This window comes from Equus caballus, chromosome 21, assembly GCF_041296265.1.
Source record: "Equus caballus isolate H_3958 breed thoroughbred chromosome 21, TB-T2T, whole genome shotgun sequence".
NCBI lineage: Eukaryota > Metazoa > Chordata > Mammalia > Perissodactyla > Equidae > Equus > Equus caballus.
In genome coordinates this window covers 16,200,400-16,223,421 of record NC_091704.1, presented here as the reverse complement: position 1 = coordinate 16,223,421, position 23,022 = coordinate 16,200,400, and the positions used below count along the sequence as shown (strand labels likewise).

The 23,022-nt window shown below is 52.0% G+C and overlaps 1 protein-coding gene across 40 annotated transcripts in view; it reads left to right on the top strand.

Annotated features, from left to right (window-relative positions):
- Positions 1-4,213: 4,213 nt before the first annotated feature.
- The window catches only part of EPS15L1 (epidermal growth factor receptor pathway substrate 15 like 1), a 93,363-nt gene continuing 74,554 nt past the window's right edge, over positions 4,214-23,022 (top strand). For 17 of the 40 annotated variants that reach the window (XR_011430294.1, XR_011430293.1, XM_070246110.1 and 14 more), the window contains exon 1: positions 4,214-4,312. Coding sequence is in view for 32 of the 40 variants with exons in the window: in XM_070246110.1 (XP_070102211.1) it covers positions 4,280-4,312 (33 nt within the window). In the remaining 8 variants the exon portion in view is untranslated. Of the gene's footprint in view, positions 4,313-22,642; positions 22,867-23,022 lie in introns of those variants that run through there. The other 23 variants (XM_070246107.1, XM_005604098.4, XM_070246102.1 and 20 more) reach the window with 10 other exon arrangements.

The following is a 23,022-nucleotide window of genomic DNA, read 5'->3' as shown; positions in this document are numbered from 1 at the left end:
CTGGTTGTAAATTACTAATGACATAGGAGAAATTTTTCCAGTATGAAATTTGTTGCTGCACAAAGGGGTTTTCCTACCTGATGTGCATAAACAAGCCAATTAATTGTGGCATCAGCTTTTGGGAAAATAAATCAGCTTTATTCTGTGAGATTGATCTTTAGGGAGACAGGGGGCGTGTGCCCTCAGATCTGGCTCCCTGATCCAGGGCTTGGGGCACAAATTATGGGATGAAGGGCAGGGTGGTCTGAAGTGTGGAGACAGATGATTGGAGGTGAGGAGAAGTGAGGTAATTGACGATCTGCACAAGCGCAGTCAAGCTTCTCGCCTCCTCAGAGGACACATGGGCACAAAGTGGCAGTGTTACCATGATCTGACGGTGGAGTTTTTAGCTCCTTGATGTCAAAAAGTTCACTTACTGAGCATTTTCGCAGGCCGAGTTGAGGGGTTGGTGGTCTCAACCGGCCTGAACTGGGCAAGGGGTCTCAGTTCCTGCAAGACCACTCAATTACTCTGTTGTTAAGATGAGTCCATTGATGCTGTGGTGCTGGAGGGCCCACAGTTGCAAAATCTTTATGCAGCATGGTTGGCGCGGAAAGGTTTTGTGTGCTCTGCTGGTATGCTGAGTATTTTGGAGAACTCAGTCCTTGTGCACAGACACGTGACATGCTATAAAGAAGCTGATGCTTTTCTCCTCCACTCTGTGACCCACTTCTGTGGCCATTAGTGCTCTGTAAGATAGAGGAATGAAATTTATTTTCTCAGGTGAAAGTAGTGATTACTTCTCGGTTTAATTTTTTTTTCTTTTAAATCAAATAGTTTGCTTTCTTTTAAGTCACACATGGCAGACTTGAAGAGCTGTATTTTCACAGAGCAACTTGTGTTGGAAATAATCAAATTTAGGACACCAGGAATTAGGAATCCAGTGATGTGACAAATAAGTTGAATAAATTGGAAATTATTGGCATATTGGTAGATGATCAGTGTGAGAAGTCTGCCCAGGAAGTGAAGTTCTGGCAAGTTTTGTTCTCACTTTGGCTGAAGTTGGCCAGACTTTGAACTGAGACTTTTGTGGCTGACGGGCCGCATGAGACCTCGCCATTTCTCAGGGGTTGATTATCAGTCTCAGAAACTGAAGACTTCCTCTTTGGCAGCACAGGGCTGGATTCAAACACAGCCTACCTCTTTAATCTCCAGACAGAGGGAGAAGTTAGTGAGGGAGGAAGCAGAGCCAGGCCTAGAGAGAAAATGCCAGAAACAGTTGTACAAAGATGAGTCAACCAGCTCATCTTCTGGAGCAGCATCGTTCTGGAGAACTTTCTGTGATGATGGAGATGTTCCGCATCTGCCCTGGATAATGCAGTAGCCACCGGCGACATGTGAGCCCTTGAAATGTGGCTGGTGAGACTGGGGAATGAATTTTCTTAAATTCATAAACTTTGTCTTTTAGAGACATTTTAGGTTCACAGCAAAACTGAGAGGAAAGTAGAGAGAGTTCTCATGTTTCCCCTGTCCCCAGTCCTGTACAACCTCCTGTACTATTGACATCCTGCCCATGTGATCCATTGATCACAGTGGAGGAAGCCACACTGACGTGTCATCATCACAGAGTCCATACTTTGCATTAGGGTTCATTCTTGGTGTTGTACATTCTATGGAGAAATGAATTTTTAATCTTATTTATTTGTAATTAACTTACATTTAAACTTATATAGCCACACGTGGTGAGTGGCCACCGTGTTGGGCAACACAGCTCTGGACTCTGGTGAGAGAGGCCCCAGGAGGGTTGACCACTGCCCAGTGTGGTGGTCACAGTAATAGAGGGAATCCCAGGCCACTCAGGCCGTGCTGCTGGCCTGGTGGGACTGTCACCATCAAGCCTCTGTTTCCAGTCAGGGTGATACAGGAGAGTCTCTGTTATCATCCCTGTGGACTCTGACAGCAAGGCTGGAAGCCTGCACACGACATTTCCCAGACACCCTTGCCCTTGTCATGTTCTGTCGGAAGGAAGTCGGAAGACAGGCAGAGAGGAGCCATTTAGTTCAGGCTTCTGCCAGTGCCTTAGGCAGTGGTGACAACAATCTCGGTGACTTTAGCAACAATGACAGAGACAGTGGTGGCTGGCAAGAGCAGGTATGAGGGTTCCTGCTCAGGGCCCAGTGATTGTGGGTTTTGGGTAACACCTTTTTCCCTTGTGACCTTTAGCCCTAGAGGGGCTGTGGCTCCCTACAGTTACTAATCTTTAGGTAACCTGACATTCTTCTGTTTTTCCAATACTTTTGTACTCAATCTCCTGTATCAGATGTCCTCTGTTTGAAATATCTAGAATGACTTCTCTTTTCCTTATGGAATATGGACTTGGAAAGCACTCAAGCCACTAAAAGCCTCCCTCACCCCCACCTGGACCACTGCTACATCTTTCCAGCTGGCCCACTGGCTTCCATCCATCCCCTCCCAGTCCACTTTGCCTGCTGCATCCAGAGTCTCGGTTCTAGAACACAGATCTGGTCATGCTCCAAATCCTCTGGTGGTTTCTCATTGCTCTTCACACAGGGAGCTGAGGAGCGAATGAGCATGGTGGGACTGACACCTTGGAGCTCAGAGAGCAAGACAGGGTCTCAAGACGAGGCCGGGTCACACATAGTCTTACGAGACACCCCTGTGTGAAGAGCAATGACCATGTGTGACCCGGCCTCGTCTTGAGACCCTGTCTTGCTCTCTGAGCTCCAGAGCTTCAGTCTTACCATGCTCCTTTGCTCCTCAGCTCTCTCTGCCTGCAATGCCCCCAGCCCCCACCATCACACAACCTTCAAGTGTCACACCCATGGGCGACTGTATCGCTGGTCACTGTTCATAGTGATCAATTTCCTTGTATGATTATTTGGTGTCTGTTTCCGTCCTCTAGACCAGTGGTCTCACAATGGGGGCCTGGGACCAGCAGCTTCAGCATCTCCAGGGGATTTGTTGGAATGCAATCTCAGGCCCCACCTTGATCTATAAATCAGAATCAGAAACCCACTCTGTGTTTAACGAGCCGTCTGGGAAGTTCTGACATGGCTCCAGGGTGAGATGCCCGCTCTAGGCTGTCGATGGGGGTAGAGCATGTGTTTGCCTCGTCCACCATTGGAGCACCTGTGCTGAGGCCAGGGTGCTTAATGAACATTTGGAGGGTGAATGGTTGTTGAGTGAGCCACAAAGCACACTGTGCTCATCTGAGTGGCGTGAGGTACACCAAGTTGCAGAAGACACTGGAGCAGAAACTCATGAGCTGCCAGAATGGACGAGCTGGACAGGAAGCTGTGTCCCACCCAAGATTGCCAGGCCTTCTAGCTTCCTGCCTGAGAAACGGTGCCCAGCCAGACTCCCTGTGCTGGCATCACAAGAGATCAGGTAAGGGGAAGCTGAACTGCCCCAAAGAAACCTTGTGCTGCCGTGGTCAGCTGCCCAGCTGGACCTTTCTTTCTCACCTTGTTTGTGGAAACTGGCCACAGATGAATGGGTGTCCACAGGCAATGGAAAGCAAAACGTGTCTAAAATAAATGCCCCTCCAGCAAACGTCAGGTGCTTGCTCTGGGCAGGGCACAGGGTGAGGCACAGAGGTGGAACGGTAGCAAACACGTATTACCATTCCCTCTTTTCGGAAGAGGGGTCTAGGGGTGCAGAGAAGGTGCTTAGATGACTTGCCAAGGTCACACAGCTAGAAAGTGGCAGCTGGGAAATAATCCCAGGCGTTGTGAGTGCTTCTGCAGCACGGAGAGGTTAAGTCCCAAAACGAGTTTAGCCAAAGCCCTAAGGAGGCAGACCAGATTCCAACAGACAGACCCTGACACAGACACACGCACACTGCTATCCTCGGAACAGACACCTTGTTGGGCAAGGCAAGTGTGCCGACCCTCTGCGAGGTGTACAACGGCCTCACTACAGTGCGTTTGCCAGGCGCACGGGGACGAGAACGGCATCCCTGGCAGAGGGCCCGGCATCCGCAAGGACCTGGAGGAGTGACAGGGCACGGCAGACTCGGGCAGCGAGCCGCACGTTACAGGCTGGGAAAGGCTGCAGACACTCCGCAGGGTCCCAAGGCCTGCGCCCCTCCTTCGCCCCGCCCCCGCCCGCGACGGGCGGGCGCGACCCCGCCCTTGATCCCGCCCCTCAAGGTTCGTATGCGCCTGCGCGGCCCCCGCCTCCTCCCCGGCCCGGCTGCGCGCGCGCCGCCCCTCGCACCAGCGCGCACGCGCGGCCCCGCCCCCGTCCCCCGGCGCTCGGAGCCCGAGTCCGCGGGAAGATGGCGGCCCCGCTCCTACCGCTCTCCCAGCAGGTACGGGCCGTGCGGGCGGGGGCGCGGGGCGCGGGGCGCGAGGCGCGAGGCGGGTGCCGCGGGGAGGCCGAGGCGCGAGAAGGCTCAGCCGGGCGCAGCGGCTCTCCCTGAGGGGCCCCCGCGGATCCGAGCGGGCGAGTGGGCGGGCGGTCCTGAAGGTGACAGGCCGGCCCGGCCCACGGCCTCCCGCGCCGGAGCGACCCTCTGCGGGCGGCGACCGGGCCGGGCCGCGGCGCGTGTTTACTCGGCCCGGGGCTTGGGCCCTGAGGCGCCGCTGCACCTAGGCCGGGCGACGCGCGGCCGCGTTGGGTCCCTCTGGGAGGGGGCGAGGGGAGCGAGCATCTCTGCCAGTGCGGGGCCCCGTGAGTCTTTGTCTCCTGCCGGTCCCGGCGCCGGGGCGCAGGGCAGAGCCCGCCGGAGCCAGGACCCGCCTGCAGCGCCGTCCCAGACTCATCCCTCCCTCCCTGGGGAGCCGCTTCCGCCACCCCTGAACTGTGAAAGGGGGGACTGCTCGTCTCCGGGAGCCTTGCTGCGTCCTCGGATCCGCCTGATGCTCTTCCTAAGGGGCACTTTCCGTGGCGCGACACAGACGTGCGGAAAAGAGCCATGCGTAGGCAGCCCTGCTTTCTGGGAGGGACGTCCATTCATTTATCTATCCGTCGGAGACGCACTGGGCCAGGTGCCGGGAGCACGGCAGCTACCCAGACAGACAAGGTCGCCGCTCTCCTGGAGGTGACACTCTCGTGGGAACTAGAAACTACCTGTGTCTTGCTAATAACAGCTGCCTTTAATTGTTGAATAGCTGTGTTGTACCAAGCACCGTATGGTAAGCACTTTGCCAGAATTATTTAGCACAGCATTGGCATTAGGAGTGAGGACCCAGGGTCACATCATTTTGTGTTCAAGTCTTGGCTCCAGCACTTAGTCCTCTGAGAGAATTGGATGAAGCTCTTGGCTTCTCCACACCTCAGTCACTTTATTTGGAAGATAGGAATATGAAAAAATGTTGGGATAATGTGAAGATTAAGCATGCAAAATACTTAGAACGATGCCTGGCACATCGGGAGCACTCAGTGATTCTGTAATTATTATCTAATTCTCGGGCAGATTTGGACATTTGGGAGTAGAGCTCATAGCAGTAAGAATGCCAAACCCTAGGAGAGCTGATACTGGTCAGCTGATGTGAGGAAAGAGACTTGCATATCTGCTAAATCTTGCAAGAACATGCCAATTTGTAACACTGTCACTAAATTGAGAGCATTAAAGACCAGTGCTTATTAATTGACAAGTTTTTGTAACATATGAAAGTGCTTTGTAAACCCTTAAGCGACTTGCAGATGTTGGCTATTATTATTAATAGCCAATTGCAGCGGTTTAGAGGGCGTGTGTGGGGGGTTGTAACTCGCTCAGACTCATTTAATGAGAAAGCACTCCTGGTTTTGAGGGGCAATTGTTTTTAAAGTTCTTACCAAATTTTGACACTAGGGCCGGCCCTGTGAGTGGTTAAGTTCGAGCGCTCTGCTTCGGTGGCCCAGGGTTTCGCTGGTTCCGCTCTTGGGCGTGCGGACATAGCGCTGCTCATCAAGCCATGCTGAGGTGGCATCCCACATGCCACAACTAGAAGGACCCACAACTAAAAATATACAACTACATACCAGGGGGCTTTGGGGAGAAAAAGAAAAGAGAAAATCTTAAAAAATAAATTTTGACACGAGCCCGAATTTGAACTTTGATGATGACAATAGGTAATGTTTATTGAGTGCTTTAGAGTTTATGAAGTGGTTTCTAACATGTTGGCACTTAGCTGAACAAGGAGAGGGGATTCTTATTTTATTAGTGAAGGATTAGGTTTACAGGAAGGCAGTGATTTGCCGCTGTCAGGTAAGGTATGAAAACCTGAATCAGGTCACGTGGTTTACCTGCTTAGAACCTTTTAGAATAAAATCCCACTTCCTTCCCAGGAAGCCCTGCTGATCCGTGCCTGCCAGCCTCCTGCCTCACGCTCTCCCTGGCACCTGCGCTGTAGCCATACTTACTGCTTTTCTCTTACTCCCATAGGCCAGGCTCTGTCTGTCCTCAGCGTCTCCCCACTGGCTGTTCCTCCTGAAGCATCCTTCCCAGGGGCCTTTGCTGGTCACCTGTCATGGGTAGCCCTCCCCCCACAGGAGCGTGTCTTCCCCTCGGCACCAGTCACAGTCCCTAGATGTCTGTGGGTCTGTTTGCTGTCTGTCTCCACATTAGACCGGGTGCCAGTGAGAGCAGGCATAGGCTCCTGGCTCGGCGCCCCTGACCCCATGCCCAGCACCCAGGAGACGTCGGGTAAACCCATGAAGCAGGGCCAGCGACTTGCCCCACCCATTCGCCATTCACAGGTGGCTTTTCTTCTCTATGTGTGGGGTGGGGATGGGAACAAATTGAACGAGCAGTTGTAAGAGACCAAGAGCCTGGGTCCTCTGGCCTCTGAGAAGTTCAGGTGCCTGACTTTTGTGCTTTTTCCTCCTCCTTTCCCTGTACGTTTGTTGAATGAAGGCATGGCCAGGTTTTCTTCCTCCAGGTAATTATGTCAACACTTCTCTACACCTGTTCTTAAGTGAAGCTCTACCAGATGTTTCCAGGCTAGCTGAGGGGCTCCCAAGGGTTGACAGATAATTAAGGGGAAGCACAGATATGATTCCAGGGTAATCATATCCTGGTTGAGGGGGTAGGGCCCCCTTGGAAAGAGGATGGCCAGTGGAAGATGAGTAGAGCGGTCAGCCGGAGGCTTTGCGGAGGACCGGTGTTTCCCCTCTGCCCGGCACTGGCTGCCTTTTTCCGTCAGCGCCTTTCTCGGTGTGCTCCACACTCCCCTGTCCAGTCTCTTTGGACACTGAATATAAATCTTGCCAGTTTGAAGGGTTGGTAGTCCTCCCTCTAGGGGCAATTTTTTCCTTCCATTGGCTGCTCACTAATTTATGTTTCTCTCTGCCTCCCTGCACAGCTCCCCTTCACCTCTCCACAAAACCGTCCTTAATTGCAGCCCACCCAGGAAGCACACAGTGTCCCTTACCCACTTGTACCGTGTGCTCTCGTAGCTTACTGCTGACCTTGCCATCCTTAACCCCAGTGGCCTGTCCTTGGGGCTGGTCCTCCTTGAACCCTGAAACACTTGTTACTGTAGTCTGCCCACAGAGTAGTGCTCCACTCTCTGTTCTGCCCCCAGATTTCTGCGTCCCTTCTCTCTCTGCACTTCTGCATCTGGAGTTGTCCCTGCAGAGCACTCTAAACCTGCCTCCCCCTCCCCCAGACCCTTCTGGAGTCCAGCTTGTGTCTCTCCCTTGCCCTCAACAGCTTGCTGGACTCTAGAATAATCCCCCCTCCTTACCACACCCACAACTTAAGGCTGGGCTGTCCCTCTTCCTGCTTGGCCTCTCCCTCCTAGTTCATCCCATGCCACTTCCGGATTCATCTTCTAAAACGTGTCTTTCCAGCCACCCTGCTGCTCCGGAAACCTCCAGGGGCTTCCATTCCCCTCTCCGCTGGAACGTCTAGGGGATGTCAGCAAGCTTGACATCGCTTGGCCCACATTCTCACACCCACAGTTCCCGCTCTACCTGACCTAGCCTGGCCTGCTCTCCCACCATCTCCGCCAAAACCCCTTGCTCTTCCCAATGTTTTCCAGTGCCTGGCTCGCCTCCGAGGCTCTGTTGCTCAGACCTCACACTGTGACCTCCTGCTGCATCCTGCCTGCCCCAGAGGCCTTTTTGGTGGTGGCTTCCGTAGTCCCACCTGAAGTGGAATTTTCCCTCCTGTGCCTTCTGTGGGTCCCTTGCGTGGCCCCTGGACGTGGTAACGGGAGGAAAGCATTGGGCTCATTGATGAAGAGAGTCTGCTCTTTGCCCAGGAGTTCCATCTTCCTCTCCACAGGCCACCGGGGTCCCGCGCCCCGCCCCCCCCACTTTGTCATGTGCTTCCTGTGCACAGGGGCTTCAGATATATCTTCTTTTTAGTAAGTGATGTCATTCTAGGAGGTTTTTAGTCCCATCTTGCAAACGGGAAACTGAGACCCATAGAGATGAAGGAACTTGCTGAAGTCCCGTAGCTGGTGGGTGCAGAGCTGGAGCTGAACCCACATCCGCCTGCCTGCGCAGCCCTGCTCCTTGCACTCTTCCACGTGGCCCACTGGGCACCCTGCCCCAGCAGCCCCCAGCGGATGTGTCTGGAACGAATGCCGGGTGCCTGGGACACTTGTTTCTCCCTTCGTCCCTTGTTTTTCTCTCTCAAATAACTGCTGCTAGTCTCTCTGTCTTACTAGAATGCTAATGGCAGTGTGGTATAACTTGGTGGTAGAGAGCCAGGTTTTAGAGTAAATTGGGCCATGCCCTGTAAGATCCAGAGTTCCCTGGCCTGCATCCGCCTGTTTTTTGGTAACTAAGTAGCTGCCAGTGAAGCAAGCACACATGAGTTTCGCCCCTCCACCCCTGTTTTGCACTTTAAAGGAGCTTTCCCACTCCTGGCCTTAGCCCCTTCGGCTGATCTGGGAAGTGGAGTGACTGTCGTGGATCAGATGGTACCACATCGCTGAGTGTCCACTCTCTGATGCTCAGGCTGTGCCACGTCACTGTGCCGACAGACAGACATGACCACCTGACCCCAGGAGAGGCAGCTCGTCAGCCCCGCTCTGGGGGCTGCTCCCCCCGCTTCTCCCACCTTCACCTGATGTGAGCAGCCAAGAGTTACGCAGTGTTCTTCCTTCAATATTGAGCCCTATTATCTGATTTCTTTTCTAAAAACTGTTACTCAGTATTCTTTCTCTGAACCCCCTTATCAGTTGAGGCCCCTTCAGGGTGCCTGTTTTTCGATGTTAGGGTCCCCAGATGATCTTTCAGTGCCCTCAGTTTCCCTGTCTGCAAATTGGGAACAGTACTTGGTACCTGTTTTCTCTGCCTGCCCACAGTGGAGTGTCAGGATCCCCCGGGGAGATGGATGTGCTCACAGAGTGGCTTCCGTTGGGGTGTCATGCCCTTCATTCAGCAAGTCTGTATTGGGCATCTTTGCTGGGTGCATTCTGGGCAGTGGGTTGTGGCAGTGAATCTGAAGGCAACCGTGCGCCTTGGAGCTGATGTTCTGAGGAGGGGGTAGAGACCTAAAGAAATGAGAAAATACCTGTGTGGTCTGTGCCATGGCGGTGCACTCCGTGCCGTGAGAACTGTGGAGCAGAGGGGGTCCTCACCACGCAGGCATCGACCCTGAGCAGAAAAGGCATTTTGGTTTGCTCAGTTTATCCTGCCAGTCACCCTGATCAGTTTTATCCTCTCTTTATAATGGGGTAAGCTGAGGCCCAGAGGCGTTATGTCCCTTGTGAAAGGTCTCACCTGGCAAGCTCTCACTGACACAGCATGTTTGAGCCAGGTCCGGGGCTCTGCATTGCACCGTAGTTTCCAGCCCTGAAAGGTTTCTTTTTAGCTGTCCAGCGCTACAAGAACATGAGATCTCATTTGTTTTTAAATAGTGGTCATGCTACTTAATCACGAGATACTGTCGTGTCTGGTGGAGACAAGATCACTTGCTTAATTTTTATTTTATAGTTTTAATCTCATCTCATTGGAGGAGGAGGGGGAAGTAGAAAGGGCTCCTCGTTGTCTTTACAAGGGGTCAGCGGGCTCCCCTGCTGGAGTGGTGCTTTTTGCTTCAGCTCTGATGCAGAAATGAGTGGGCTGCATGAGGCCTGCAAGGACGGTTGACTTGGTCCAGGCCACAGCAGAGGCTCGGGCCAGGAGGGGTCTGAGCTGGAGGAGGGGTGGTTGACTTGCTTCCTCTTGGGTGTGTTGGAGACGGCTACAGAGAGCAGAAAGGGCGTTCGGACTGGGCCCTGGGGACCCTGGATAGAGAGGGTAGAATGGCTTTTCTGACAGAGGCAAAGCAGAATGAGCAGAAGCCAAGAAGCCAGAATTCCAACTCAGAGGCCAAATGTGAGGCCGGGGCTGGGACTTTGGGGTCTACGTCCCTCTTTTAGATAGGGCGACTTAGGGATGAAGGGAAGAAGGTGGTTTGGTAAGTGGGACACAGGAATCTGTGCCTGGCCTGCCAATAGGCCTGAGACAAAAGGGACAGACAGGGTGTCTGCTTGCCCAGAGTGGCCGGTGGCAGACATGGGGGAGGAAAGGAGACCTGCACTGTGCTCTAAGCTTGGCTGGTCTTTGTTGCTGGACAGAGAGGCAGCCTGAAAGGCTGCTCCTGCAGAGTGCTTTGCCAGCTATAGTAGTCCAAGCCCCTAATGCCACAGCTGCTTGAGGGACGTAGAGGTTACTGATGACCACAAACAACGTTTCCTCAGATTTCCGTCCAGCTCTGCCTGCTGGGTGGGATTGTTGTAGTCTTGATAGAGAATCAGTTTACCAGTTACGTTTCTGATCAGCTGATATAAAGTCAGTTCTCCTCCTTTTGTACACACGGGTTGAAAGCAGGGAACAGGGGTGCCAGGAACTCTGGCTGTCACTGCCTGTGGACTGGATCAGGCCTCTGCCTGTCCAGCACGCGGCACGCCTGTGTCCCAGATCTCCCAGATCTACCCTTCCTGTTTGCTCTGCCCTGCAGCCCCTTGTACAAGCGACATTCCCTCTTGCCTCAGGGCCTTTGCACATGCTACTTGCCCCTCTCTGGAAATTTCTTTCCCCCTTCACTCTGGATTAAATACCTACTCTTCGTGTCTCAGGTGACAGATCACTTCCTTAGGGAAGCCTTCCCTGACAGTCTGGCTGGCTTCTCTCTTACTGCCCACGGGGCCTCCCTGTACTTTTCCACACACCGGTTTGTATTTTTCTGTTGGGATTATTTGATCAATGGTCTCTTCCCCCACCGCCTAGACTAGGCCCACAAAGGCAGGGGCTGTGCCTGTTTTAATTTGTCCTTGTACCCTAGGTGCTCAGTAATCATCTGTTAAATGGCTGAATGGTAAGTCCCCCTTATGAGATTAGGAGAGGCAGTGAGGAACTGTGGCAGGTTCTTGAGGAGCGAAGTGACACATTTAGGTTGTATGGCTGCTCATACCCTTAACAGGGACTGCCCAGAGCTGGGTTCTAGCTAAGAGAGGCATGAAATAGTAAAGGGCAACCTGGCCTGAGATTGTTTCCAGAGGTGCAGGAGGGGCTGGTGATCGAAGGCATATGTGGGATTGCTGTTTGGACAGGGGCCCTCTAAGTGTGGGGGCAGGGGGAGCAGGAGGAAGGAATAGGTGTAGTGTGTGCAGCCAGCAGCACAAGAAAAGCCTTCCCGGGGTGGCCTGGTGGCACAGTGGTTAAGTTTGCATGCTCTGCTTCGGCGGCCTGGGGTTCGCCAGTTGGGATCCCGGGTGCGGACATGGCACCGCTTGTCAAGCCATGGTGTGGCAGGCGGGCATCCCACATATAAAGTAGAGGAAGATGGGCATGGATGTTAGCTCAGGGCCACTCTTCCTCAGCGAAAAAAGAAGATTGGTGGCAGATGTTAGCTCAGGGCCAATCTTCCTCAAAAAAAGAGAAAAGCCTTCCCGTCGTCAGGTGAGGGTGGTGCCAGATGTGGGTGGCTGTCTGGGTTTAGACAAGACCTGCCACCTTGCAGCAGGCCTACCAGGCCCAAGATCCCACATTTAGCTGCAATTGAGAAGCAGCCCAGCTCTCAGGGGCACCACCAGGTTGTGTTTGCTGAGCACCTACGCATGCTGGCTTGTAAGCAAGATGAGTAAAACTGAGCCCCTGCCCTTCCAATGGGCTCAGCTAATTAGGACACGGGGTGTCAGACACCCTCAGCCATTAGAGATGGAATAGTTGCCTCCACTGGGCTGCAGATAGAGAGAGGAGGAGGAGGGGGCCTGCATCCCTTTTTCTTTTCCCTCTGTTCCAGCAGGACTGGAGGAAGCAGATGTGTGAGGCCTTTCAGACCCGCCTCCCCACTCTCCGCCCAGTCAGCCCTTCCCTGACTCTGTAATCCAGGGCCTCCCAGGCGGCGATGGGGAGAGGTTTGGGGCACAGGTCTTGCCCAGAAGGAAGGGAATGTGGTCGGACACCCACCTCGTGCTGGTTCACCATTGACTCCTGTCAGGGAGGTGTCATTGTCTTCGTCCCTGTGCTTGTTTCAGAATGAGGAAACCAAGGAGAGAGGTACAAACACCGCTTTCAGGCCCCCAGGGGAGGTGGGTGCCTGCCTTGGACCACAGCCCCATGGCCAAATTCTCTCCTGTGGACACCACACTGTGGGCTCGCAGGAGGGCAGGAGCACCTGTGTCCCCAGCCCCACAGCAGGCAGGTGATAACCATCTGTTGGCTGATGGCCGTCTGCTCTGCACAGCAGCGGGGAGCACAGTCGGTCTCTCTAGCTGCGTTCGATGGCGGGAACATTTTGTCTCTTGGGCAAAGAAACAGGCAGCCACTCAGCTGGTGAGGGGAGTCAACACACCCCCGTGGCCAGCGTCACTACAGCCAGGCCCCCACCCTCCCCAGGGCCCCCGCTGCCTCTTCGCTTCTGCTGTGGGACGGTGTGGGAAGAGTTCTCTGATTTACCAGGGACAGTAACAGGCACGCCCATCGAGCCATAGAAAGTTGGCTTTGCTTACTCCACATGGGACGTGCTTTTTCATTTTACATTTCCAATGGAAAAAGAAAATGCTGCTCTTTCAGACTGTCTGTAAAGGGGAAAGATTAAACAGGAAAAAAACTGTTGACAGCGAGGCCCTCCCTTGGAGACTGTTTAACCAGCACTGTAAAGTTTGGGGGTGGGCTAGCCATCTAAATCCCCCCCACCTGAGAAAGGTCACTAGTTGTGGTTGGAGGGCCCAGAACCCGGTGACCTAGGGGTGTGCTGTCACCAACCGTTCTCCCTTTGGTGTCTTCTTTGATAAAGGGCATTCTGGCCTGTGTGCCTGTGGCGCACCCCTGCATCCATTTTGGACACGTTCTCCATGGCGGAGAGGGCGCGGAGGGGGTGAGCTGACAGCTTCTGGCGAGCCTCTTGGTCCCTGTGGCGCAAGTCCGTGCTGCTGTTGGCTCGCTCACACACCAGGCCAGGGAGCTGGCATCTTCTTCCAAGCCAAGCTTTGTGTTGGCATTCAACTTTGTGGATTTAATTGCTTTTGTTGCCTTTAAGGCGCTAGAAAACATCCTCTAATTCACGACCACATAAGTGGGTTTTGATAGGTATGTACTTAACCTATTGTGTGTGAAAGTGTACATTTTAGAAAACTAACCACTGAGACGAAGAGAACTGGTAAAAGACTGTTGTGTCCTAGAGGTTGGGCGCAGCTCAGCCGACGAGTTGAGAGAGAATGAGTACGCTATGTACTATTGTGTGTCCAACATTTGGTGAGATATTTCATCGTTTTTTGGCAAAGATCATTTGGTGTGGCTGACTGTAAGGACGATGATTTGACGCGTGCAACACAGTCCCGATTAATAGGCTCGCCTGTCTTCCTCCCCACCCCCTAAGATTCCTGGTGAAAAAAGGCCGTTCCAATGTCTCGGTAGTAATAATAATTACAAGAACTGTAATAACAGATGTAATAATGTCTTCCTGTCATAGAGTGTGCTTTGCCTGCATGTTTTCACTTGATACTTACAGTAATCCTCAGTGTGTATCATCCCACTTTACAGATCAGGAAACTGAAGCCCTGGGAGGCCTCACAGCGTCTTCACTCTGCTGCTGAGCGGTGGAGCTGTGTCTGCCCCGAGCCTTGACCGCTCTGCACGCGTCTCACCCTCTCCCTCCCAAGGTTCCATCTAAGTCCTGCCCATTCCCTGAACAAACATTTACCGCGTGGCCTGCGGATGGGCCCAGCATCGCACGGGGTGGAAACCGTGTGAGACCCCTGCCCCCCAGGAAGTGACAGTGCAGGGGTGCTGATCATTACAATAGCTGCTATGTAGATGAGACTTGCAGAAGCGTCCCTGTTGTAAGTTCAGGCCTATGGGAGTGTAGGGAAGAGAGACTGATTTCACTTGGGAGAATTTGGGAGGCTTCTTAGAGCAGGGGGGCAGTGCAAGGTGACTGTCCACAGCAGGCAGAGCCCCCCAGGCATGGGGAATAATTTGTGCCAAGACAAAGGGCGAGAGGTGCACGATGTTCAGTAGAGCATCGTCAGGCCAAGAGGGGAGGCGGGGATTGAGTGCTGTGTGTGTGTCTGAGAGTGAGTGTATTTGTGTATGTGTGTGTGTGTATAGTGAAATTAGCCTGGCAAGGGCAGGAGTGGCTGTGGCGCATTAAGAGCTAGCCCTGCGGTTGGGACTTCACACCCCCTCAGCAACCATGGAGGGTCTTTTCGAGCAGGGGATTGACTGAGTGCCGAATGGAATGGAGAGGGGAACCAGGCAAAGGCAGGGTCCAGCTGGCAGGTTTGGCTGGGATCTGGGCTGAGGTATGTCAGAGTGAGGAGGGGGTCGGAAGGCTTGCCCTCACTGCTCTGTCCACGTAATCCCTCCCCTCTCCCCAGCAGGACAGAGCTCCCTTCCTCTGCTGCTCTTGCCAGCGCCTTCGCTCTTCTACCTTTGGGCGTTTGTTCCCTGACCAGACAGTGACTCTCTGCTCCGTGCTGGCAGGGACTGTCTTTTTACTCAAGGTGGAATCCTGTGGGCTAGCTGGGTGCCTGCTGCCCAGAGGCTCTATATAGAGAGCAGTGGGCGCTGGAAGGCTGATGACCCACCTGTGAGAGGAGGAGTGGGGAGACACAGAGAGCTGCTGACCAGACCTGTCTTGGGGATCCCTGAGTCCTGGGCTGTGTGCGCGGTTAATTGACGGCAAAATGTCAGACCAGAGATAAGAAGATGGCAGGGCCCTTAGAACCCCAGGGTCGCTGATGTAGCAGAGGAAATTTGGGAAGGTTCAGGGTACACTTGGGGAGAGTTGGGAGTGCTGTGGGAAGTGGGCACCCCTCAGGAAGGTGTTTGTGCCCTGCTGTGTAGGAGGCACCTACTCCTGAGCCATCACCCCTGGGAGTCGCTCAGGGCCTGTCCCTCCTAAGGAGGAAGGAAAGACAGAATGGACTTGGAGCTGTTCTCTGAGATGCAGGGAGGAGTGAGGTCTAGGCAGGGCTGCAGAGAGCGCGTTTCTGGAGATAGGACATGTTTTTGTGGAGAGCTGGTGGAAGGAGAGTGACGAGGGAGAGAACAGAACTTGAAACAGCCAGCATTTGACAAGTGTTCACTCTATGCTAGTCTCCGGTGGTGGGAATGTTCATCCTCATTTTCCAAATGAAGAAACTGAGGCACAGAGAGGCTGTTCACCCTCTCCATGGTTGCACAGGGTTACAGTGGTGGGTGGTGAAGTTGATCTCTTTGTCAGTTTCAGGCTCGGCACAGGTCCTGCATCCTACATAGGGCAGTGTGTCTGGATGGGAAGCCTGCCTCGAGTAACCTTTGTTTCTCCCTCACTTCCATTTCTGGTAGATGGACCTGAGAATGATGGTCTCCCCGGAGCCTTGGAGCTTTCACACCTTGATTCTGTGTTCCTGTCCCCTTCCCGACCTTTCCAGCCCCTCCTCATAGCTCCTTGCCCTGAACTTGCTCCAGCTGTATTATTCACCTTGACATTTCATTGCATGGCTAAACTTTCAGCTGTGGTTCGCTTGCTCCTTGGTTCTCCTTGTAGGTGGGGGCTGCAGGCCTTACCCCCGTGTCATGTCCTAACTGCAGGCCTTGAGTTCATCTGTGCTCAATGGGTGGACATGTCATCTTTGGCTGGTCCCTCGGCATGGCAGTCATTTGGGCCCCAGAGGAGAACCGTGTGTCTTCCTTCAGATCCCTCTTCTCCTTGCACTTCTCTCCTCTCCTTGAATGCCCTATTTACAAGCCACATGTGCTAATGTAGAACACCGGAGAACTCAGAAAGCTGCGAGTAGGCAAGCAGTTCCCTGGTAGGAATCGCTGTTGCCTGCGGTGTCCTTCCTGCCAGGTTTAGGTCCACGTGGATCTGATTGCCACGTGCTTCCAGCCAGGTCGTAACTGTGTGCTGGTTTTGCCCTCCCTTTTCGCTTAGGAGGTATCTGAGCATTGCTCCCTACTCATAAATGCTCTGCCTGTACCATTTTCCCTGCTCTGGTTTTCTGTCTTGTGGAGATAAGGCGGTTTATTATTGGCTTCACCAGTCGAGGATGGTTTTCAGGCCTTTGCTGTCACCTGCAGTCCCCACCCTCCAGCTGGGCGAACTGAGGCAGCCCCCTTGCCCTTCCTCGCTCCTGCGTATCTGGTCACTTCTTCAGGGTAGGCTCCCAGCAGGAGACCTTACAGTAGTGGGAAGGCATACATGTGTGTACGCGTGTGCATGCCTGTGTGTTAAAGAAATGCTAGTTTTTGTTGTTTGACAAACATACGATCCTGTGGGTGTTAAAGCTCCTCTTTGTTTATCACACTTAAACCTGAAGCTGCTTGTTCCTTTGGGACCCTGGCCAAAGCAGAAACACATCAGATGCTGGTCTTTAGTTATGTACATTTTAAGCACAGTAAAGGTAGAGGGAAGAGTGCAATGACCTCCCTGTACCCACCACCCATTTACAACGGATGTCAGTGTTTTGCAAATCTCTCTGCACTTCTTTGCAATCTCTTTGTATCCTTTGACCTCCCCGTATGCATTTTTATTTCTGAGGGTTTTTTAAATCTGAGAATTGTATTTCAATATGCATCTCTAACAGCTAAGGACATTTTTCTTTACATAACCATAATGCCATATCACACCTTACACAATTATAGTAATTCTTTAGTACTACCCAGTACTCAGTCTGTATTCAGATTTCCCTGATTGTCTGAAAATGTCACCTTGGATTTGGTTGTGAAGTTTCCTGTCTTGTTTTTTAATTTTTAAATTTTAAGATAATTGTAGATTCACCTGCAGTTGTAAAAAATAATGCAGAGAGATCCTGTGTAATTTTTACCCAGTTTCCCCAGTGGTAACATTTTGCACATCTCTGGCACACCATCTCACCCACCACACTGACATGACTACGGTCAGATGCAGAACAGTTCCATCCCCGCAGGGTCCCTCCTGCTGCCCTAGTATAGGCACTCGCACTCCCTCTCATCCATCCCTTCCTCTGGCAGCTGCTGCTCTGTCCATCTCTGTCACTGCAGCCTTTTAATAATGTTGTGTAATGGAATCCTACAGTATGCAGCCTCTGGAGATTGGCCCTTTTCACTCAGTATAATCCTCTGGAGGTTCTTCCGGCTTGTTGCAGGTATCAGTAGCTCATTCCTTTTCATTGCTGAGTCATATTCCATGGTGCAGCGGGACCACAGTTCACTTAACCACCCACCCACTGAAGGACATCTGGGCTGTTTCCACTTAGGGGTAAAAATGAAGAAAGCTGCTGTAAACATTTGAGTACAGCATATTACATGAGCCTCAGTCTTCATTAATGCCCAGGACAATTGCTGGGTCATGTGATAGTGGCATGTTTAGATTTTTTGAACAAACTGCCAAGCTGTTTTCCAGAGGAGTGGTACCTTTTTCTCTGCATGCTCACCTGCATCACTATTTATCCTGCTGTTTATTCTGCCACTGACAGGAGTGTGGTGGCACCTTGCTGTGGTTTTAATTTGTGTTTCCCTAATGGCTAACGATATGCTGGCCATCTTTTTCTGGGCCTGTTTGCCACCTGTAGCTCCCCTTGGGTGAAGTGCCCCTTCCTGTCTTTCACCCATGTTCTCGGATTGTTTGCTTTTTAGTTTGGAGAGTTCTTTATAGATTCCAGACCCCAGTCCTTTGTTGGATATGTGGTTTGCAAATATTTCCTCCCTGTCTGTCACTTGTTTTTGCAGCCTCTTATCAGGATCTTTCACAGAGCAAACATTTTTAGTTTTGATGAGCTCCAATTTATTGATTTTTTTTTTCCTTTTATGAATCAGACTTTTGGTACCAAGTCTAAGAACTCTTTGCCTAGACCTCAATCCTGAATATTTTCTCCTAAAAGTTGTATGGTCTTACATTTAAGTCGGTGATTTGGAGTTAATGTTTGTATAAAGTGACACTTCTGTCGAGGCTCGTCTTCTTCCTCTGGATGTCCAGTTGTCCAGCGCCATTTGTCGCGCAGCCCTCTTTCCTCCTAAATGGCTTTTGCATCATTGTCAGAAGCCGTTGGGCATGTCTGGGTATGTCTGTTCCTGGGCTGTCTGTTCTGTTCCGTGGTTCTGCGTGTCCGTCTCTCTGGCAGTGCCGCACTGTCTTGATTCCTGCAGCTGTATAGCAAGCCTTGGAATCAGGTGGACTCATTCCTCCCACTTTGTTTTTCTTTTTCAAAGTTGTCTTAGCTGTTTCAGTTCCTTTGCCTTTGTATATACATTTTAGAATAATCTTATTTTTATCTACAAAAAAATCTAGCTGGAGTTTGGTAGGAATCCCATTAAACCTGCATCTCAGGGGCATATGCATTTCCCGCACGTAGGCGCACTGCCCTCCAGAAAGGCCACGCAGTTTCTCTTTCCACTGGCAGGGCCCACGACGTGCGTTTCCACCTTGGCCGACCCTGCATAGCACCTCTCTTTGACTTTGCCAACCTGATAGCAAACAGTGGCGTTTCCCTCTATTTTGCAATACATAAATTGAACATTTCCCCTTAACTTTGCTGCATCTCTTCTTTCTGAGTTGCCTTTTTCTCATCGTTTGCTCATTTTTTCATTGGGCTGTCTGTCCTTTCCTTATGATGTATAAAAGCCCTTTCTCACATCTGGGTTTTCCTTTTCTTGGCCATGTTTACCTTACTTCTGCTTTAGAAACCTCCGACGGGGCAATCGGAGAGAAGTCAGTTCCTGGGGGGTGAGGGATGCCCCAGGATTTCCTGATGCTTTTTGAATGCTGCTGGGTTAAGTCCCAGCTCCATCAGCTGCAGAGTGTGGCTGTGCACACAGCCAAGATAGGGTTGTGCAAGCAGTGAGGGGAACTGACTCGAAGTGGAAGGCGAAAATACGCGGATCATCCAATGAGCACTTCTCCAGGCCCTGTTTTTGCATCAGCATCTGGGTTTCCAAGTAGGAACTCAGACCACAACGTCTTTTGGTGTTACGTGCCTAACTTCCTGCAGAACTTAGCAACAGCATTGAAAAAACAGCCATTATGGGATCTCAGTGTTCCTGAGGAAATGGCGGGCTGTGCTTGTTTGCAGGTCAGTTTTTATGCTCAGGTCGAGTCTTGCACTTTGACCTCTTCTGTTGGATAAAATGCACCATCACATAATCACGTACATGCATTTTCCCAGGCGAGCATGCGTGCGAGGCCGTGCTGTGGCCCAGCTCTTGACTGCCAAACCTGAGCTGTTTTTGCAGGGTGTGAAGTAGGTTAGGGCCACACAATCTGGATGTTCCTCTGGCTCTGCCACTCATTAGGTTTGTGGCCCTGGGCAAGCTAACCTCAGACTCCCCAGTTGTAAGTTGGGGCCAACAGTATTTCCCGTCTCACAGCGTCACTGGGAGGATTAAATGAGGTGCTGGTTGAAAACCAAGTGCTCACTAAATGTGATCCACGATTTATCAGAACAAGGAGCTATAGATACTCTTCCAAAGTTTTAAAGTGAAAACCAATTTGCTTTAGAAATGTCGTTTTGAGACAAACAAGGCCGGTGATTGTTGCTCTGTGTTGTGTGAGAGAGCATACTTCTGGCAGAATGGGAATTCTGGTCCAGGCCTAAGTGTTAGGAGGAGTCCTGCCGTGGACGAACGCAGCGTCAGAGCTGGGTGGACTCAGTCCTGGGAGGATTAGGAGTGGCTAGAATCCTGATGCTCAGAGGGTCCCCCTCCAAAGTGGTTCTCCTGGGTTCCTCATCTCAAGATGGTTTTCTCCAGTGTTAAAATCGCATGCACTCGTGTGAACTGTGGTGTTTTGCAGCCTTCCCAGCAGAAGGACATGAACTTGTTCTCTGATGTGCTCCCTTCCCTGTCGCTCCACTTGGAAATTGTGTCTGGGCTGGAGGGCAGAGTGAAGAGGCCACAGGAACTTTCCATGTTCTCTATCTTAGTACGTTAAGACACGCTGAGCAACTGAAAGGTAGAATGACAGTTGTATTGTGCCTCATCCATAAATCAGACGCTGCAGAGGTGGAGATGGCATCTTAGCACCATGGACTGGCGATGGAGAATGCCATCCCGGCTGGCTCCATCTTGCTTCCATTCTTGAAGCCATTGCCAAGTGCTCTGCAGCCTCTTACACTGAAAACCTTGTCCCCTGGCCCGTTCCCTTTCTCCCTTGGCCCTGGCTCAATTTGGGGTCAGACACGGGCAGGCAGCCCTGTTGCCTGTGCTTAGTATGCAGACGGCTCTGTCCCAGCAGCCATGATGTGCCCTCTAGGAGCGGCTGCCTGCAGTGGTGTGCTGGTTGTGACCCAGGTCTGTGCACAGGGGCCAGCCACAGAGACTGCCCGTCACTGGGGGATCTGTGGTGTTAGTAGCGTGTGTCCTCAGCTCTGTTGCAATGGCGTATCAGGCAGCTGGCAGGCGTGTCTCCGCTGTCCCTGGGAGGACACAGTGTGGCAAGAGGAAGTGGCTGTTAGAGTCTGGTGTTTTCCCTTCTTTTTCCCTCTTCTGCTTTTGCAGTACCTGTAGTCTGTGTAATGAAACAGAAACCTCTGCCTGCTGTCATTGTCCCAGTTTACCAAACAGGATTCCCGTAGTTGGAGAGGCATGCTTGAGGCATAGTCTGGTTTTCTGTTGGTTGTCGATGGTTTGGGATCAACACCTGGCCCCAGACGTCTGTGGGATAAGCCCTTAGCACAGATGGTTGGTGCTTCAGGGCCTTTTCTGGACTACTCAGGGTATTGTTTCTCTTGATGGTGGATCTTGTAGCTCAGAAGCATTTGGAAAGTTAGAGACAGTTGTTAACCCTGTGTGCCCCAAATACCATAACTCTTTTGTCACTGAAATCAAAGTTGCCTGGAAACTTCTGTCTTGCCTACCAGGAGATCTTAAAAGAAATCCCACTGGAAATGCATTTCAGACCTGCCACCTACTGATTGTTGGTGGGAAGGGGACCTTTATCATCAAGGTCGGGGACCCTGGGGTCTGTGCATTCCACTCTTGTGAGCCAGTGGCACGTGATGTGCTGCCTGGACCCGGCCACTGTCACTTTGACTGACAGATGACATACAGCTTGCCTAACTCTGCTTCCTCTGTTGGCCTTACCCCTCTGGGGGGATGTGCTTTGAAAGGCTGTGGAGCTTTAAGTCCAGGAGGTCACGCAGGGTGTGATGGTGGACACTGCCGTCTGAGGTCATGAGAAGCCGAGGGTGATGCCCCCCCCAGTAGCCGTGTCTTTGTGACGGGCGGCCAGCCAGGGCACTGCTGTCCCGTGCACCTGCCTCCCCCTGCTCTTCACTGGGGTCAGCCCTTTCCTCTCTTAGGCCAGCACTCCTCACCCTGCAGCCTTTCTTGCTTTTCAAATTCTTTATTTTTTCTGGCTTTTCGGGATTTCTCTCCTTCTTTCTCCTTTTTCTTTGTTTGGCTTTCCCCACTCCCCTGTCAGATCTCGGTGCCCTTTTCCTTTTATTTTCACGGTCTTGGTATTGTTCTCGGCACTTTTTCTTCTTTATACATTCGCACGTGCTGGGATCCCCCAGAGGAGCTGACTGTAAGCCGGGTGGCATTTTTAACCTGAAATGACTCTTCACGGTGCCACAAGGGTTAAGTGTTGGGCTGGTTCCAATCCAGTGACTGTGACTGGAAGGAACACACCTGCCCCCAATCTTATTCATTATGAAAAATCCAGTGAAGCCTTCAGAGACTTTGAAAACAAACACTATCGCCCACCTCTTATCCGGTACTCCGCAGTCCAAGCTCTTTTCTCTTTAGCTGTTTCCACACCTGTTCATCTACGTGATTAAGTATAGCTGTGTCATCTTCACTTTTCTTTGCCCATTCAATCAACAGGAGGTTTGCGGACTGCTTTTTCCCTTTCCCGCAGTAAAACACCAACACACGTAATTCTTTCTAGCCAACATCTTAGTAGCTGCTTAATTCTCACCTCCTCCGAGTACCCCTTCCTGCCCGCTGGGGGACGACTCACTGCGGTTGGGAAGAAGGCCGTGGGCACTGTGGAAACTGCTGGGGCTCAGCTGCCAGCCAGGCTGAATCCAGATGGGCCTCGCTTGGCCACATGACCCAGATGAGGTGGTTACCTTCTCTGAACAGTGACGACTCAGGGATCCGATGGCTAGAACTCAGAACTTCTTCTGTGCTGAGCCGAGGACTTTGAACTTCCTGCCTGCTATGGTGGAAGTGGCCCCTGGCTAGCTCTCTCCCTGTTGGGGCCAGTCAGGGTGCATTTTTGTTCAGTCCCTGGGTGGCTGGTAGAGGACAGGGTGGGTGGGAATGACTCCTGGGGCAGGGAAACTGGTCTGGAGCTTGCGTGTCTGGTGATTCATGATGACGAGCAGAAACTCCTGCTCTGATTCTGGAGCTAGAGGCCAATCTCAAAGGAGAAGGGTGTCTTTCCGCTCTGAGCTCCCGGACACGTTGAAATCTCATCGTTCAGCGAATGGAACTCGACTCTGGGCTGCTGCTCCTTCCTGAATGACTGTGTTGTTTGCACTGGAATTGGGACTTATTAAAGAGCATTTGCATTTTCTTTCTTTGAATCAAGTAAGTGTGACATCTGTGTGTGAAAATAATAGAGTGCAGTCTGTGTATAGAGGACATTTAAAGTGCATACATTTTGATTTTCACTATTAGGTACTTTGATAATGACAAAACTGAGAGGAGGGCCGGCCCCGTGGCCGAGTGGTTAAGTTCGTGCGC